Genomic DNA, 14,073 nt, shown 5'->3' on the forward strand with positions numbered 1-14,073 from the left:
GAAATCCAAGTGGCTCCTCACCTCTGCTGTCTTGCCTGGCCTGAACTCTATTTTCCTGGAGCTGGGCACATAATCGACTCCTGGGCTGGCCGAGGGCGGGTCTGATGTCCGAGTGGCACACCACACCGACGTGGGCGTGGAGAGGTCAGGTCCCTGCCGCACCACTGGGATCTCAATGTGTCCTGCAGCACCAGATGCACATGAGAGAGAACAAACTGAGAGAGCAGCCAAATTCCACAAGCCCACCCCTTTGCCTTCAGCACTGCTCCTGCCCCCAGCCTCCCCCTTGGAGCAGAGGGAAGCACAGAGCCCCTCTGCAGCACATCTTTGCAGTTCTGCTGTGCCCTGAATCGCTCCTTCTGACACCTCTTCATGGTGAAAGCTTCTACAGGGAGCACCCTAACACAGCCCCCTGCTCCTCACCTGCAGCCTCGCTGACAGTAAAGGTGGCATTCCCCAGGGACACTGTGGAGGCGTCATTGGGACCAGCAATGACCACGTTGGCCGAAGCCCGGCTGCCAAGGCGCGCATTGTCCGAGGCGTCGGCCAGCACCACCTCAAACTCCTCCTCCTCTTCATACTCGCTGTCATCAATCAGAGTGACATCACAGGTCACCACGGTGACACCCGGCCCCAACACGAGGCGGCTCTCATCCGACAGCCCCCGGGACTTGAAGTCGGAGCCAGATTCCAGCATGTAAAGGCTGCTGCCCCTGGCTGATTTGGGGATGGTGTAGCAGATGGCAGACACAGTGCTGCTGGCATCCCCTAGGAAGCAACAGGAAAACTCCATAGTGGAAATACTTAAAATCTACTTGGTGGAGACACCTGTCACTTAAATAATAAAGCAGCATTTGGAAAAGAGGATGAGGAATGAAATGCTGAACTTGGATAGCAGCTGGCTTAGACGTGACTTCCAGGCAAGCTCCTAACCCACACTCAGGAAGCCGCGAGGTGGCACTTGCCTATTAAAGAACACACAGCCACTGACAGACTCCACATAAAGCACTGTCTAGCTCACACAGAAGCAGCAAACAAATACAAAGGTTTGCTCCTGCTCATGCCAGGAGCTGAAACAAATCCAAACCCAAGAGGCTTTCACAGCAGAGACAGGAAAGGTTAAAAAAATAAACAACGCAGCCCCGTGTGTTGCTTGCCATTGCATTGTGCCGCAGAACCTCTTCCAAAACATCGGAGAAGGCCCCAAAACCATAAGCAGGGAAAGCCCAGGGGTTCCCCCTCTGCACGTGTCCCTCCCACTGGGCTCAGCAGGGCCCAACCCACCTTTCCTTTGCACAGGAGCCGAGAGGAAGCCAGCGCTCTCGCTGACATGGAAGGTGCTCCTGTCGAACTGCAGCGTGGGCTCGTCCTCGGGGTCGGCGATGGTGACGGTGGCACGGGTGACGTTGCCCAGCAGGGCATAGGCCGGCATGCTGAGCTCCACAGAAAAGCTCTCTGTGCCCTCGAACACGTCGTCGTCGTGGATGGCAATGGTGCAGGCCTTGGTGTCCTCCCTCTCCTCAAACTGCACCTACAAGGCAGCAAAATGGCTGCTGTCCTTGGAGTGCCACCTGGAGCTCCCTGTCCTTCCTGTCTCACCCTGCCCTGAGGTGCTCCCTCTTCCAACCGCAAACAACCTGCCTGACTTTACTAAAGGAACACAGCCTCCTTAGTGTTTTTGTCACTTCCCATCCATTTGCTGCTCCAGGCTTGGTGGCATGCATGGTGAGGCCATCCCTTTGCTGTGTGCCACCCACCTGCCCCGCGTACTCCACGTAGTCCTGCTCTCCGGGCCGTGATCCCGATCCAGCGGCGGCCGTTCCCTGCTCGGTGCGGCACAGGACGATGCTGTACTGGTTGAGGTTCCCCAGCCGTCTCACGGTGACGGTCACGGAGCCAGCGCTCTCCCTGACCTTATAGCTGGAAAGGGATCAAGCACACATGAGGAACAGGCTGGGGAGCAAACCCTGGGTGTTTGTGTGACACTGAGGGTGAGGCTCCGTGGAAAATCCAAGGCACGGCAATAACCGAGCAGCTGCTCCGTGGTTCAGCCTGGCAGGGCCCTCTCCTCACTGGCAGGATTTCCTTCCCACACTGTAGGGAGCTCAGGTAAGAGCCCAGCTGCCAGGTAAGTGCTGTGACCCTCATGGCACTTACCTGGAGTGAGTAAAGCTGAGGAGGGACCACTGGATGTGGAAGATGTTGCCACTGACCACGTTGGGTTTGCCATCCTTCACCAGGAACGGGAAGCTGTCCGTGGTCTCCTGAACCTTCTCCTCGTGCATCACGTACCGAATGAGGCCCTGGTTCACATCCTCTGCCAGGAGAGAACAGCCAGTGAGTCAACACAGGAATCCAAAGGCAGCTTTGTGGATGAGCAGTGTGGATCTGCTGGGATTGGGGATCCCAGTGGCACAGGAAGCAGTTACCCACTCAGCTCCCCTTGCCTCAGCCCTGCAAGAGTGAGCTTCCCCCACAGTGCTGACTCTGCACAGCTACACCTCTGCCAGACTGCAATGATCAGATGCACTTGCAAGATCTGCAACCCCTCTTTACTGCCCCAAGTCACATCTCCAGCTCTAACAAGCATGGAGAACCCGGGACAACATACAGGACACAGGTTGTTGTTTCTAAGAAACTGTAGGATTTCTGCAACTGACAGCAAAGTTCAATGCTTATTTTCAACATGCTGCCCCTTGGCTTTCTCCCCTCCCACCTTTCTTTTCCTTATTTTAACAAACTGAATCAACTGATGGAAAAAAAGCAGCGGGGCACAGCCCAGCTCCATACCCTGTGTAAAGGTGGTCACAGCTGTCCCTGGCTTCAGCTTGTTCTCCACATGACCATTTCTGGGACCGGTTGTTATCTCGTAGATCAGCTGTTTGTCATCTGTGTCAGGATCTGTCGTCAGTAATTCCTTCTTAGTGATGAGATTGGTGGCCTGGATTAAAGCCAAATCAAGGGAGTAAAACTGAGGCTCCAGCAGTGCAAGTCTGATTGACTGTTCACACAAAAAGCCCAACATCCCTCTGTCAAAACAGCTCTCCATGAGGGAAGATCTAGGGATGTGGAAGTACAGAGCAGCCTTGAACAGAGATATCCCACAACATGTTTAACAACACAAGAAGGATTCAAATTTTGCCTCACATCCGGTTACTTGAATTAAAAAGACAAATGTGGCTCAAAGAAAAGCAAATTCCAAAGCAGCTGCCCAGCCTTATTTAGCTGGAGCTAAAAGATAGGACAAATCTTTGGGTTTCTCTTAGACACCTCTATTCCATGAGCTGTGCTGATGCTCAGGTGAGGCCCTGCTTGGCAAAAAAACAAATCTGTAAGCAGGTTTGATTGAAGGACTTACTCAAGACTGTTCACACAGCTCTGCTGAGTCTCCACGAGAGCCTCTTTCAAATGCCCTCAGAGGGTTCTGATTCAGTTCCACCACATTTTGCTTCCTCTTCAAAATCAAAATGTTTTTAACAGCAGGAGAAAGAGACAAAATTGAGCTGCTTGAGGCTGCAGGAGTGCTTTTCCTGAAATCAGGAGTTTGAGCTGAGATAGCCATTTCTTAATACAATTTCTTACTACAGCATCTTCCACTCATTTTTTTTCTGGGAGGAACCAAAGTGTTTCTTTACAGTTAATGCTGGCTCCTCAAAAATTAGCCAAGAGTTTCCTGGGGTTTTGTTTGGACTTCAGCACAACAAAGGCATGTTACAACAAGAAATTCCTGCACCATATCCTTGGAAAGCCACTTATCTCTGCCATGGCTGCTACAGCACATCATCAAGCCATCTCCACCATCACCAAAGCTAAAAATGTACGCTGGGGTGGGCATTCTCCCTCACAAAAACAGAAGTGCTGAAGGATGAGGATGTTTTCCTGAGAAGCCCCTTCTCCTGGAGCAGCCTGAGAAGCAGCCCAGGCAGGTGTTACCTTGCCATCCCTGTACTCCAGCCACTGCAGGCCCAGGTTGGTGACAACCCTGGGTGTCCCATCATCCACTGGGAGGATGTCCACCTGGAAGCGCTGCGGTGCTGCGGTCACCACCTGACAACAGTTCAAGATAAAAGGGGGTGACGCTGGGAGGCAGAGCCTCACCCACCATGTTACCAGCTCAGCTCCCTTCAGCTCTGCTGCCATCCAGGTCCTGGGGTGAGTTTGCACACCCAGAGGGCAGGGAGGGGAAGGAGCAAAGGGAAGGAGCAAAGGGAAGGAGCAAAGGGAAGGAGCAAAGGGATCACATAAAGGAGAGCACTCAGCCCTTGCCTGCAGCCACAGCAGCTCAGCCCCCTGCCCCAAGAAGAGGCAGCTCCCTATGGGCTCTCAAGGCCCCTTCCCATCCCCTGTGCCCCCTGACCTTCCTTTGGCCCTCCTGCACCACGAAGAGGGCGTTGGTGCCGTCGGACACGGTGAAGGTGAAGCGGTCCCTGAGCGTGCCGGGGCCACCATGGTGGCTGTAGCTGACGAGGTTCTGGTAGATGTCAGCCATGGTGAAGGTGCTGGCCTGGAGGGGACGCTGCCCGCGGCCGCCGCGCTCCAGCAGCCCGTGCCGGGGCGGCTGCACCACCCGGAACGTGATGGACTCCACCTGTGCCCGGACAGGGAGGGGCAAAGCTGGCACACCACCTCAGGGCCGGCACATTCCCGGTTCCCCCTGAGCCCCACCCTGGCCTTATCCCTCTCCCAAGATAGCTCCCCACAAAGCAAGGCACATCCCACCCAGCTCCTGGTTCAGCTGGTCGGAGACAGCTCCCACCCTGTGACAGCTCCAGGAACATAAGAGCAGCCCCAGCCCTGCAGCCATGCTGGGCAATGTGTCCCTTGCCACTCTGCCAGGGCAGAAGCAGCAAAAACCTTTGGGGCAGGATTTTGGCTCAGGCAGCCAGATCTCTTGCTGCAGGGGAAGCAGCAGTGAGGTAGAGCCAGGGTCAGACAGCTCAGCCTCGTGCCAGACCCAGCAAGAGGAGGAAGTGCCATTCTCATCCATGCTAAGCATAAACTCTGTGTTTATGAGTCCTAAAACACAAGCCCATTTTCCCAACAGCCCAGATGTGCAGCAGAAGAGGAGAGGGAGGAGGCTGGGGGGTCCTGCCTTACCTCTGTGTCGGCATCTGTTGCTTTGAGCTCAAACTCAGTGATGGTTTTTCTCACTCCTTCCTGAACAGTCATCCCAAAGATTTGCACCACGGGTAAGGAGTCATCCACGGGGTTTATGGTGATGTCAAAGGTCTGGCTCACCTGAGACAGGAGGAAAAACCTCTCTTGATGAACTCAGCCTTCCAAGAGTGCGACTTCATGGCAAGAGCACAGCAATCTTCAGGTGGGGTCACTTCATTTCAGCCTTGTCTGGGGAGTAAATCTGAGCTGCTAAGCCCAGATCACATGAACATGACCTTCTTTATCCCTCCCCACTAATTAATTCTCCCTCTTTCTGTGATATTTATGGACATAGACTCTCCCTCCCTCTCAGTCTGTGTTGCCCCTCTCCCTCTATGTGCAGCTCTTTCAGAAAGCAGCAAAGAGGCATTTCTCCAGGGTCTGACTGTCGTCAGGTGGCTCCCTGCTCCCTGCCCTGAGGGATGTGGGGAATCTCACAGCAGGAGGAGGAGGAACAGCCACCTCTGCCCAGGCTCCTTCTCAGGCAGAGGTCAGGCTGGGACTGACCTCGTTTGTCCCATCAGACACAGAGAAGGTGAAGGTGTCCCTGTGCTTTTCCGTGTCACTGGTGTGGATGTACTGGATGCTGCCAGAGGCCAAATCTGCCTGGCTGAAGGAACTAATTCTTGTCCCTGGGAAATGAACAACAGGGGGGAAATGTGCAACAGAAAGAGCAAGGCAGGGAAACACTACAGGAAGCAGGACATATTTAGCCATAAGGACTCAGTTTTGGCTGGCTCTGATCCAAGTCAGGCTGCCCCATGAATCTCAGTGGAGCCAGGGATTTAAGCTGGCACAGAGCCTCCTAAAATCTCCTTCTCCAAAAGAAGTCCAAGCTTCTTTTGACCTCATCCTGTTGGGAGTGGGCCTCCTGGGGCAGAGGGGGAGAGAAGCTGGGAGAAAAATGGCCCATGTAACACTTGGATTCTCACTGCTGGGCAGGACTAACCCAACCAAGGCATCACTGAGGATGAGCTAAAGGCCTCCTGGCCTCACAGCAGTTTTCCAAAATGCCTTCCAAGTGTCTCTTCTCTCTGCCCCTCCTTGTACCCCTGCTGTTCATACCAAGTCCCTTTTTCAGCACTGATTTATAGTGACATCTTTACAGGCCATTAGGTGTGACACAGCCACAGAAAGGTACCTGACAAGCATTTCAAAAAGCACTTGAGCTTTTTAAATCTCGTTGCTGTGTTCAACAGTTTTACTGCTGTTGTCAACAAACACCCTGACAAGAAGTTTGCCACCAATATATCACACTAAATGGCTGCTGACAGATGCTGGCCACACTACAAAAGACACCAGGATCTGATGTAAATAAATGAGCCAAAATGGAATGTTCAGCTAATATTTCTTCAGAGCTCATCAGCTGTAAAGGTTTGGGTTCTCTTTTGAACACTTCAGTATTCTTTTCTTAGGTTTAGGCCGTCTAAATCATGATTACAACTACTTCTCATTCTGTGACTCTGTATCCTTATTAGTCCCTCATAGACATGAAAAAGAACAGAAATCAGAATCACCATCAGATTTTAAATAACAGGAGGAATAAAGTCCTTAATTGAAGTATCCAAAGAACAAGATTCACTGGTTAGTTTGCAATTTAGGCAAAAACAGTGCATGTTTTTAATTTACTCTCAGCAGTGAGTTATTATAACTCATTCATTATTCCTGCCCTTTCAACATGTTTTTAGTGAGAAGATGAGGCAAACCCCACACTCAAACTGAGCTGTACAGGGACTGTCTGCATCTTGAAAACACACAGCAGATATTTCCACTTTAATCTCATGTTAATGAGAAATCTAAAACGAAGAAGAAATATAATCTTAGATGAGTATAATAAAATCAGAGGAGCGTATAATGTGACACCACAGATTTAGATTAATTCATCAGAGAGGGACTGCACACTCACACTGTCAGCAGGCATGAAAGGCAGCTCTGAAATTCAGATCACATGTGCAGGATAAGTCATCTGTTCACCAAGATGGACTGGTTCCAAGGACATTAAGGGATGGATTCTTTGGGGCATTGTGCTGTTCACAGCAAAGGCCAAAGGTTTTCCTGTCATGCAGAAGCAGCAGTAGGGCCATAAACTCACATAAATCCTCAGCTGGGATTATTGGGCTGCTCTGCCTCCACTCACCTTATTCCCCAACCTCTGGACTAATGGCCCTTTGGTTCCTAACAATTCTGTGAATTGATTTCTAACAATTTCTGGAATTCTGTGCTGCTGCCTCTGGGCACGTTTTTCCAGCAGTGAATGTTTAGGGCTCAAGAGGCTCCAGTGTTTTGGTGCTCCCAGGACCCAACACCTCCCTGCTCACCTGGGGAGGCCACGTGCTCCAGATGGCCCAGCTGTGGCTGCCGGGTCACCTTGTACTGCAGCCGGGAGGCCTCGCTGTCCTGGTCAGTGGCCGAGAGCTGCAGGGTTGTGATGGCCTTGGCTGAGTTCTCATCCAACACCAGCCCCTTGTTGGTGATGATGGAGGGGGGAAATCTGTCCTCTGGAAGGGTTAAACACAAAGCTGAGTTGGGGGACAGTCACACTCCATCCCTCAGGTACTTGTGCTCAAGCAAAAGACAGCACACGCACAAACATTTTGATAATTCCAAAACTGGAACTTGGGGCCATCCCATTTATCAGGGATGGTAACATTATAATGCCCTAAAGACTATCTAAACAGCATGAAGGCATTAAGACGAATTTTTCTACCTTTTCAGTGAGTTTGTCAGAAGCCAAAGAATGAACCCTTGCATCTGCAAAATCTCCCCATGCCCCTCACTTCAAAGGCATTTGAATTGACAGCTCATCAAAACCGCAGCTCAAAAATTCCATTTTGCCTTGCAGTACATGTGGGATGGGAATCTGTGGGCAGGCTCAAACTCTGCAGCAAAGAAAACACAACTTCAGCACTACTTTTTACCTATTACATGGATGTGAAAAACCTGGTCCATCAGCTTGTTGCCATCTGCATCCATCACATCAAAGGTGAAAGGGAAGTTTCCGCCGGGATCCCCTTTGCCGTGGCTGTACACCACGTGCCCTGGGGAGAGGGAGAGCAGAAAAGAGATGCTTTAGTACAGGCTGCAGCTTTTAATCCTTACTTTGGAAGCAGGCTGGCACCATCAGCTGAGGCACAGGGGCTTGACAGGGCTAGGGCTTGACAGGGCTCCTGCATTTGGGTTTCAAAATTTTTTTTTCTCTTTATTCTCTTTCTTCTGCTGAGAGAGACTTTTTAACATATACTTAATGATACATGGTTCTGCTCTAACTTAACAACCTGAGCTTACTTCTTTCCCTCTCCCTTCCCTACTTCAGCTCATCACTCCCCTCTCATAAAGATGACAGAGTCATGGAATATCTCAAACTGGAAGGGACCCATAAAGATCATCAAGTCCAACTCCCCGCTCCTCACAAGACTACCTTAAACCAGCCTTGGTTTATATACTTGCTGTGACTACCTAGAATCCAGCAGTCTCACCTTTGTTTATATCAGCCTGGGTGAAACTTCTGAGGGGTCCTTTGGCAGAGATCTGGACTGGGCTATCAGCTGTGGTCAGCTGCAGCTGGCCCCTGCTGGGGTCCCTCCTCAGGACAAATCTGATGGCCGTGTCCCCTGAATGTCCAGCCACTGCTTTCAGGTGCTGAGCTGTGAGCCGAGCTGCAGAGCCTGCAGCAGAGAGAGCAAAGCCCACAATCAGCTTCAGAGTCAGCCTCGGGCAGCCCGGCCAAGCGACAGCAGCACCCAGCAATGCCACTCTCACGCCTGTCCCCGTACCAGCTGGCAGCTGCAGGTCCCTGCTGACAGCCACCGTGGGTGGCAGCCTCCTGGAGGCCCCACTCCGGGTGTAAACGATCAGCTGCTCCAGGACATCCTGGTAGGTGAAGGAGGAGCCCCGGGACAGCGGCCGGCCCTGCTCCGGCGCCTCCGCCGCGCTCTGCCTTCTGCGCAGCTGGCCTGCCAAACCACACAGGGCTCAGCACAGCCCGCTGGGGACAGAGCCTGCCTTCACCTGGCACCCTGCCTGCCCTGGGCCCTGCAGGGACAGGCACCTGCCAGCAGGGAATCCCCAGGGAAATACCTGCGCCACCCCTGCTGCTCCCCGGCAAAGAGCAGGGACAGCCCGCCAAGAACAAGGCTGTCCTCAAGCATAGTCCTGGTCCAGATTGTGCTTCTTCCCACATGCCAGGCTTCCCTCTCACAGCAGGGGCTCTTACAGACACACAGACACACAGACAGACTCCCTGTCCCTCAGCCCCAGCCTGTCAGGACGTACCATGCTCAGGGCTTTGGCTGACCACGATGACCAGCTCGCTGCTCTGGGTGTCCAAGTCCTGCAGGCTCAGGGAGGCGTTGGTCACGACCACGGCCGAGCCCTCCTGCACCCGGACAGGCTCCAGCACCATCCTGGGGGGCTCGTCGTTCTGCCGCTGCACACAGCCAGAAAAAGGAACATGAGCACAGGGAAAGGCCCACCTGATTGAAACATAAGCTCCCAAATGACAGAACTGGTGCTGGCATCACCAGTCCCTCCAAATCTATCCAGCACCATGGCTGCTTCCAAGATGGAGGAGACACCAGAGCAGTAAGCCCTGGGGAAGAGGCTACAATGCACAACTGTCCCTGGGCATCACAGGTAAATTATGTGCCTGTGCTAGGGGAAGGAATCTCCCTTTAATCCCCCTTCCCACATACTAAAAAGGAAGGAGTAAAGCCTTGAAAAGAGCTTGTGTGAAAGGAGAGGGCTCTGGCAGCTGGCATACCTGGATTGTGATGTTGATGCTCTGCACCTCTGACTGGCTGAAGCCATCACTCACATAGAAGCTGAAAGCGTCACTTGTGGGCTCAATGCTCTCATGGACGCTCTGGAAGTAGTAAATGCTCTTCTCCAGGACATCGTGAAGGGAAAAGGATGCATCTGTGCTCCCCATAGACTCACTCTGTGGGCCAAAGCTCTCTCCTGCAAACCAGATTATCACTGGTGAAAGGATGCTCAAATGGCTGATAAACTCAACAGAGACCCAGCACATTGTGAAGGCTGCAGAAGAAGGGATGCTCTTTTCTACAGCTTGGCTTCCCACACCTTGTGGCCTTTGAGGGAGAAAACATCTGCTGAATTAGAGTGGGCCCTGGGTAAGCTGCAGTTTTTGTTGCAGCACAAGCCATCCCCTCCATGGGATATGACAGATGTGATCCTGGTAGGAACCCAAAGGAGGGAAGAAGGGAGAGCCCAGCAGTTTACCTGTCCTGGTGTTCTCGATGCAGCCATACACAGGCAGAGTGACCATGGTGACCCTCAGGTCCTCCTTGGCAGCAGTGTCATAATCAGCAGTCAAGTGGTGATGAGCCAGCAGCGGGACCCTGCCCCCCTCATCCACCTGGGAAGCAACAGCAGACAACACAAATCCTTACTGAACAAGGCTGCTTCCATAGGAGAGGCTTGCCCGGGCGCTGGAGTGCTGTCCCACCCTCCCCTAGGTCTGTTAATCAGGAATTCAGCAGGGAGGTGAGGTGAGGTGAGGTGAGGTGAGGTGAGGTGAGGTGATGGGATGGATGGATGGGATGGGGTGGGGTGGGGTGGGGTGGGATGGGAAGAACAAAGCCCATCTGGCCTCCAAGAGGAGCCTGGACAGGACAGGAAGGGAACTGGCAGTGTCATGGTGACCTCTTGGAAGGCAACACCTGCAGTTCTTGTTGTGGAGAGGCTTTTGAAGGCAAGGGAGGGGGAATGCACAGCTGGAAAGGAGGGAGATGACTTCCAAAGGCCTTGATAAGGAGTGTGAAATGCTCTGTGTCAGCCTAAAGCACCAGGTGTCTTCAGACTTGAAGAGTCTCTTACACACACACTGGTGAAATTAGGGATGAATAGAGCTAGATGTCACTTGCTCCACTGATATCAAGAAGACACCCTAGGGACAAGCAGCTCCTGAGTGGACAAATATAAACAGCTGAGGTTTGGGGATGCAGATGGACTGTCAGCCTCCTCCAGCCTCCAAGTGCTTTGTTCACCTTTTGGGTGGCACATGTAACACTACGCTTTATTCAGTCACTTCCCCTCAGTCCAGGAAAACTGTTCAGCTGCTCCCATCTGAGCCATGGCTGTCCTTGTCCCCAGGCACTCAGAGCCACGTCCCTGTCCCCAGGCACTCAGAGCCATGCCCTTGTGCCCAGGCACTCAGAGCCACGTCCCTGTCCCCAGGCACTCAGAGCCATGGCTGTCCCTGTCCCCAGGCACTCAGAGCCATGGCTGTCATTGTCCCCAGGCACTCAGAGCCATGCCCTTGTGCCCAGGCACTCAGAGCCACGTCCCTGTCCCCAGGCACTCAGAGCCATGGCTGTCATTGCCCCCAGGCACTCAGAGCCATGGCTGTCATTGTCCCCAGGCACTCAGAGCCATGGCTGTCCCTGTCCCCAGGCACTCAGAGCCATGGCTGTCATTGTCCCCAGGCACTCAGAGCCATGTCCCTGTCCCCGGGCACTCACGGTGACGTGGTCAGCGAAGGCGATGAGCGCCGGGGCAGAGGTGATGGTGACGGTGAACATCTGTCTGTCCAGCCTGTTGTTATCAGCATCCAGCACTGAGAAGTGGAAGATGTCAGTCACGGGCTGATTGCTGGTCTCAAATGTGGTGGAGTAGCTGTGGGATGAGGACACGGGGAGTCAGGGAGCCTCACTGACCCCCAGGCACATCCATCCCATCCTCTTGGAAGAGAGGTGGTGTCTCAGTTCCCAACCCTCCGTCACTTTCATTCCCTGAATTCTTTTAAGTAGCCCAGAGATCCCTGGGGAAAAGCTCAGTGAGCTTTTAAGTGGTATGGCTTGAGGGAGTGTTCTTTGCTACCTGATCCTCTGGCTGTTGATGTCTTCCATGGTGAAATTGTAAACCTTGGAAAGCTCTTCATTGTGGGAGCCTGACATCCTGAGGAGGGTTCCATACGCTGGTAGAGATATCAGCTGGATTCTGATCTCTGAGTCAGGAGAGTTGTTGTCCTAAGCATGAAGAAACAAACCAAATGAAAACAGGGCACTATTAGCCATTGCTGTGTTCCACTAAAAATAGAAGAAAGAATAAGAGCTTTATAGTTTTATACCTGCCCAGTTGGGTCACACCCACAGATGAATATTAAATGAAACTCTGCTGATGAGAAGAGAGTCAGGAGGGTTGACATTTTCAAAGCATACTACAAAATGTATTTTCATTTTCTCTCAGCTCAACAAGGCTTTCTCTATGTCCTTGTATCACATTAACACAGTCTCCCAGACATAAACCTGGTATTTTCATTTTCAAAGTACTTCACAATGAACTAAAAGCTGATTTTGTCTCTTTTCAACCACATTAAGTACAACCACACTGTGGTATCACAACTCAGATGTCATCTTTCTTAGAAGAGTTTTGTTAGGTGATTGAAAAATAAGACCCAGAGCAGAAATCAACACATCCTGAGCATATGGGTCAGAAGTGAAATCTTCTTTTCCCTATCTGTCCTCTTATTCAGATTAAACATGAGCATCTCCCTTGTCAGCCTTCCTCCTTAAGAGGAGGACAAGACAGATTCTAGACTTGTATCCAGACTGATCTCTTAAAAAAAAAGTAAAAATTTCCCAATCATCTCTCTGACAGCCAGCCTCTCTCAGCTCAGGTCTCTCCAGCCTTGCATCTGTACTGTGATCTCTCCTCCCTCAGGAGGGTGCTACATCAAGGGTGCTACATCATCTGCAAGGAGTACAGAGCTTTCCTGGGAATGTCACCAGCAGGATAACTCTTGCACAGCCCATAAGCCCTGGGACCAACTCAATCCACCAAGTTCTGCAGCATCCTGGGGTTGTTTACTTCTTCTCCCTTCCAATCTGCCCAGAAAAAGGTGGGTGAGGGGGCTGAAGTTTTCAAGGGATTAACACTTGGCGAATCCACGTGCTTTATTAGCAAGTCTGTTTGACAGAAAAATCTGGGATTAACTAGGTTCTCGTGTTTAGCATGGCAGTTCACCTCTGGTACAGTCAAATGGGGATAACCTTAAATCCCTGTGGGATGAAAGAGTCTGTTATCCCCTCTTTGGCAGCAGCCAAAACTTGAGCTCTCTAGCCAGAATCCATGCTGACAGCAGGAAGGTGTGTGGGGGATAAGGAAAGGGAGCCTGGCAGCATTCCCTGGGCTTAGGAGCAGATGCAAACCCACCGTGTAAGCCAGGTGCTGTCGGGACAGGGTCACAGAGCTTTTGCTGGCCACAGTGACAGCCAACAGGCAGCCTGGGGCCAGCTGGGGGCCGTGGGTGTCCAGCTGGGACACGTCCACCCTCAGCACCGTGGTAACCGTGGTGACACCGTCGGTGACAGAGATTTCCATGCTGTCCTCTGCCGCTGCTGAGCCATCATGCACGTACTGCAGAGCGTTCCGGGTGACGTCCTCGTAGGTGAAGGTGTCGCCTGCCAAGGGAGGAGACACACGAGTCAGAAAGACTCTGCTCAGAGCAGGAATCCAACTCAAATGACCTTAATCAAGAACTAAACTGGCATTTCATCCCATCCTGCCAGGGCTGTGGGTTATGAGGACGTTCATTAAGGAGCTGGCAGGGCAGAGGAAAAGCTGTGACCTTCCCAGTGCCAGCGACTCCTCGTGATTCTCAAGGAGGCCACCAACCCTCCTTTTCTTCCCAGCTGCTTCCTGAGCTCACAGCTAGATAAGGCTTCCCTATGGATGCATCCTGATCTGCCAGGAGCATCTATCTCCTCCTGCTCATATAAACCAGCCAGGTTGACCCCTCTCCTGCACTGAGGGAAACTCTTGCTCCACTCACCTGCTCTCATGAGCTCCTGCACATCTGCGCTGTACTTGAGCACGATGCCATGATGGGGAGGTTTCACCAGCTCAAAGAAAAGGCCCTCAGGAGCTGTATCTGTGTCACTTACAGCCAACTGGATC

At 52.3% G+C, this 14,073-nt stretch overlaps 1 protein-coding gene across 1 annotated transcript in view; it reads right to left on the reverse strand.

Moving 5' to 3' along the window:
- The window catches only part of FRAS1 (Fraser extracellular matrix complex subunit 1), a 104,123-nt gene that overhangs the window by 9,561 nt on the left and 80,489 nt on the right, over window positions 1–14,073 (reverse strand). Inside the window, 21 exon segments of the mRNA XM_031063660.1 lie at window positions 22–182; window positions 424–768; window positions 1,285–1,531; window positions 1,758–1,920; window positions 2,158–2,317; window positions 2,791–2,941; window positions 3,934–4,047; window positions 4,358–4,588; window positions 5,098–5,238; window positions 5,665–5,789; window positions 7,476–7,655; window positions 8,076–8,195; window positions 8,634–8,822; window positions 8,931–9,110; window positions 9,430–9,583; window positions 9,917–10,113; window positions 10,396–10,531; window positions 11,637–11,790; window positions 11,995–12,143; window positions 13,330–13,577; window positions 13,949–14,073. Coding sequence (XP_030919520.1) covers window positions 22–182; window positions 424–768; window positions 1,285–1,531; window positions 1,758–1,920; window positions 2,158–2,317; window positions 2,791–2,941; window positions 3,934–4,047; window positions 4,358–4,588; window positions 5,098–5,238; window positions 5,665–5,789; window positions 7,476–7,655; window positions 8,076–8,195; window positions 8,634–8,822; window positions 8,931–9,110; window positions 9,430–9,583; window positions 9,917–10,113; window positions 10,396–10,531; window positions 11,637–11,790; window positions 11,995–12,143; window positions 13,330–13,577; window positions 13,949–14,073 — 3,670 coding nt within the window.

The sequence above is a fragment of the Geospiza fortis genome, unplaced genomic scaffold (genome assembly GCF_000277835.1).
Source record: "Geospiza fortis unplaced genomic scaffold, GeoFor_1.0 scaffold909, whole genome shotgun sequence".
NCBI lineage: Eukaryota > Metazoa > Chordata > Aves > Passeriformes > Thraupidae > Geospiza > Geospiza fortis.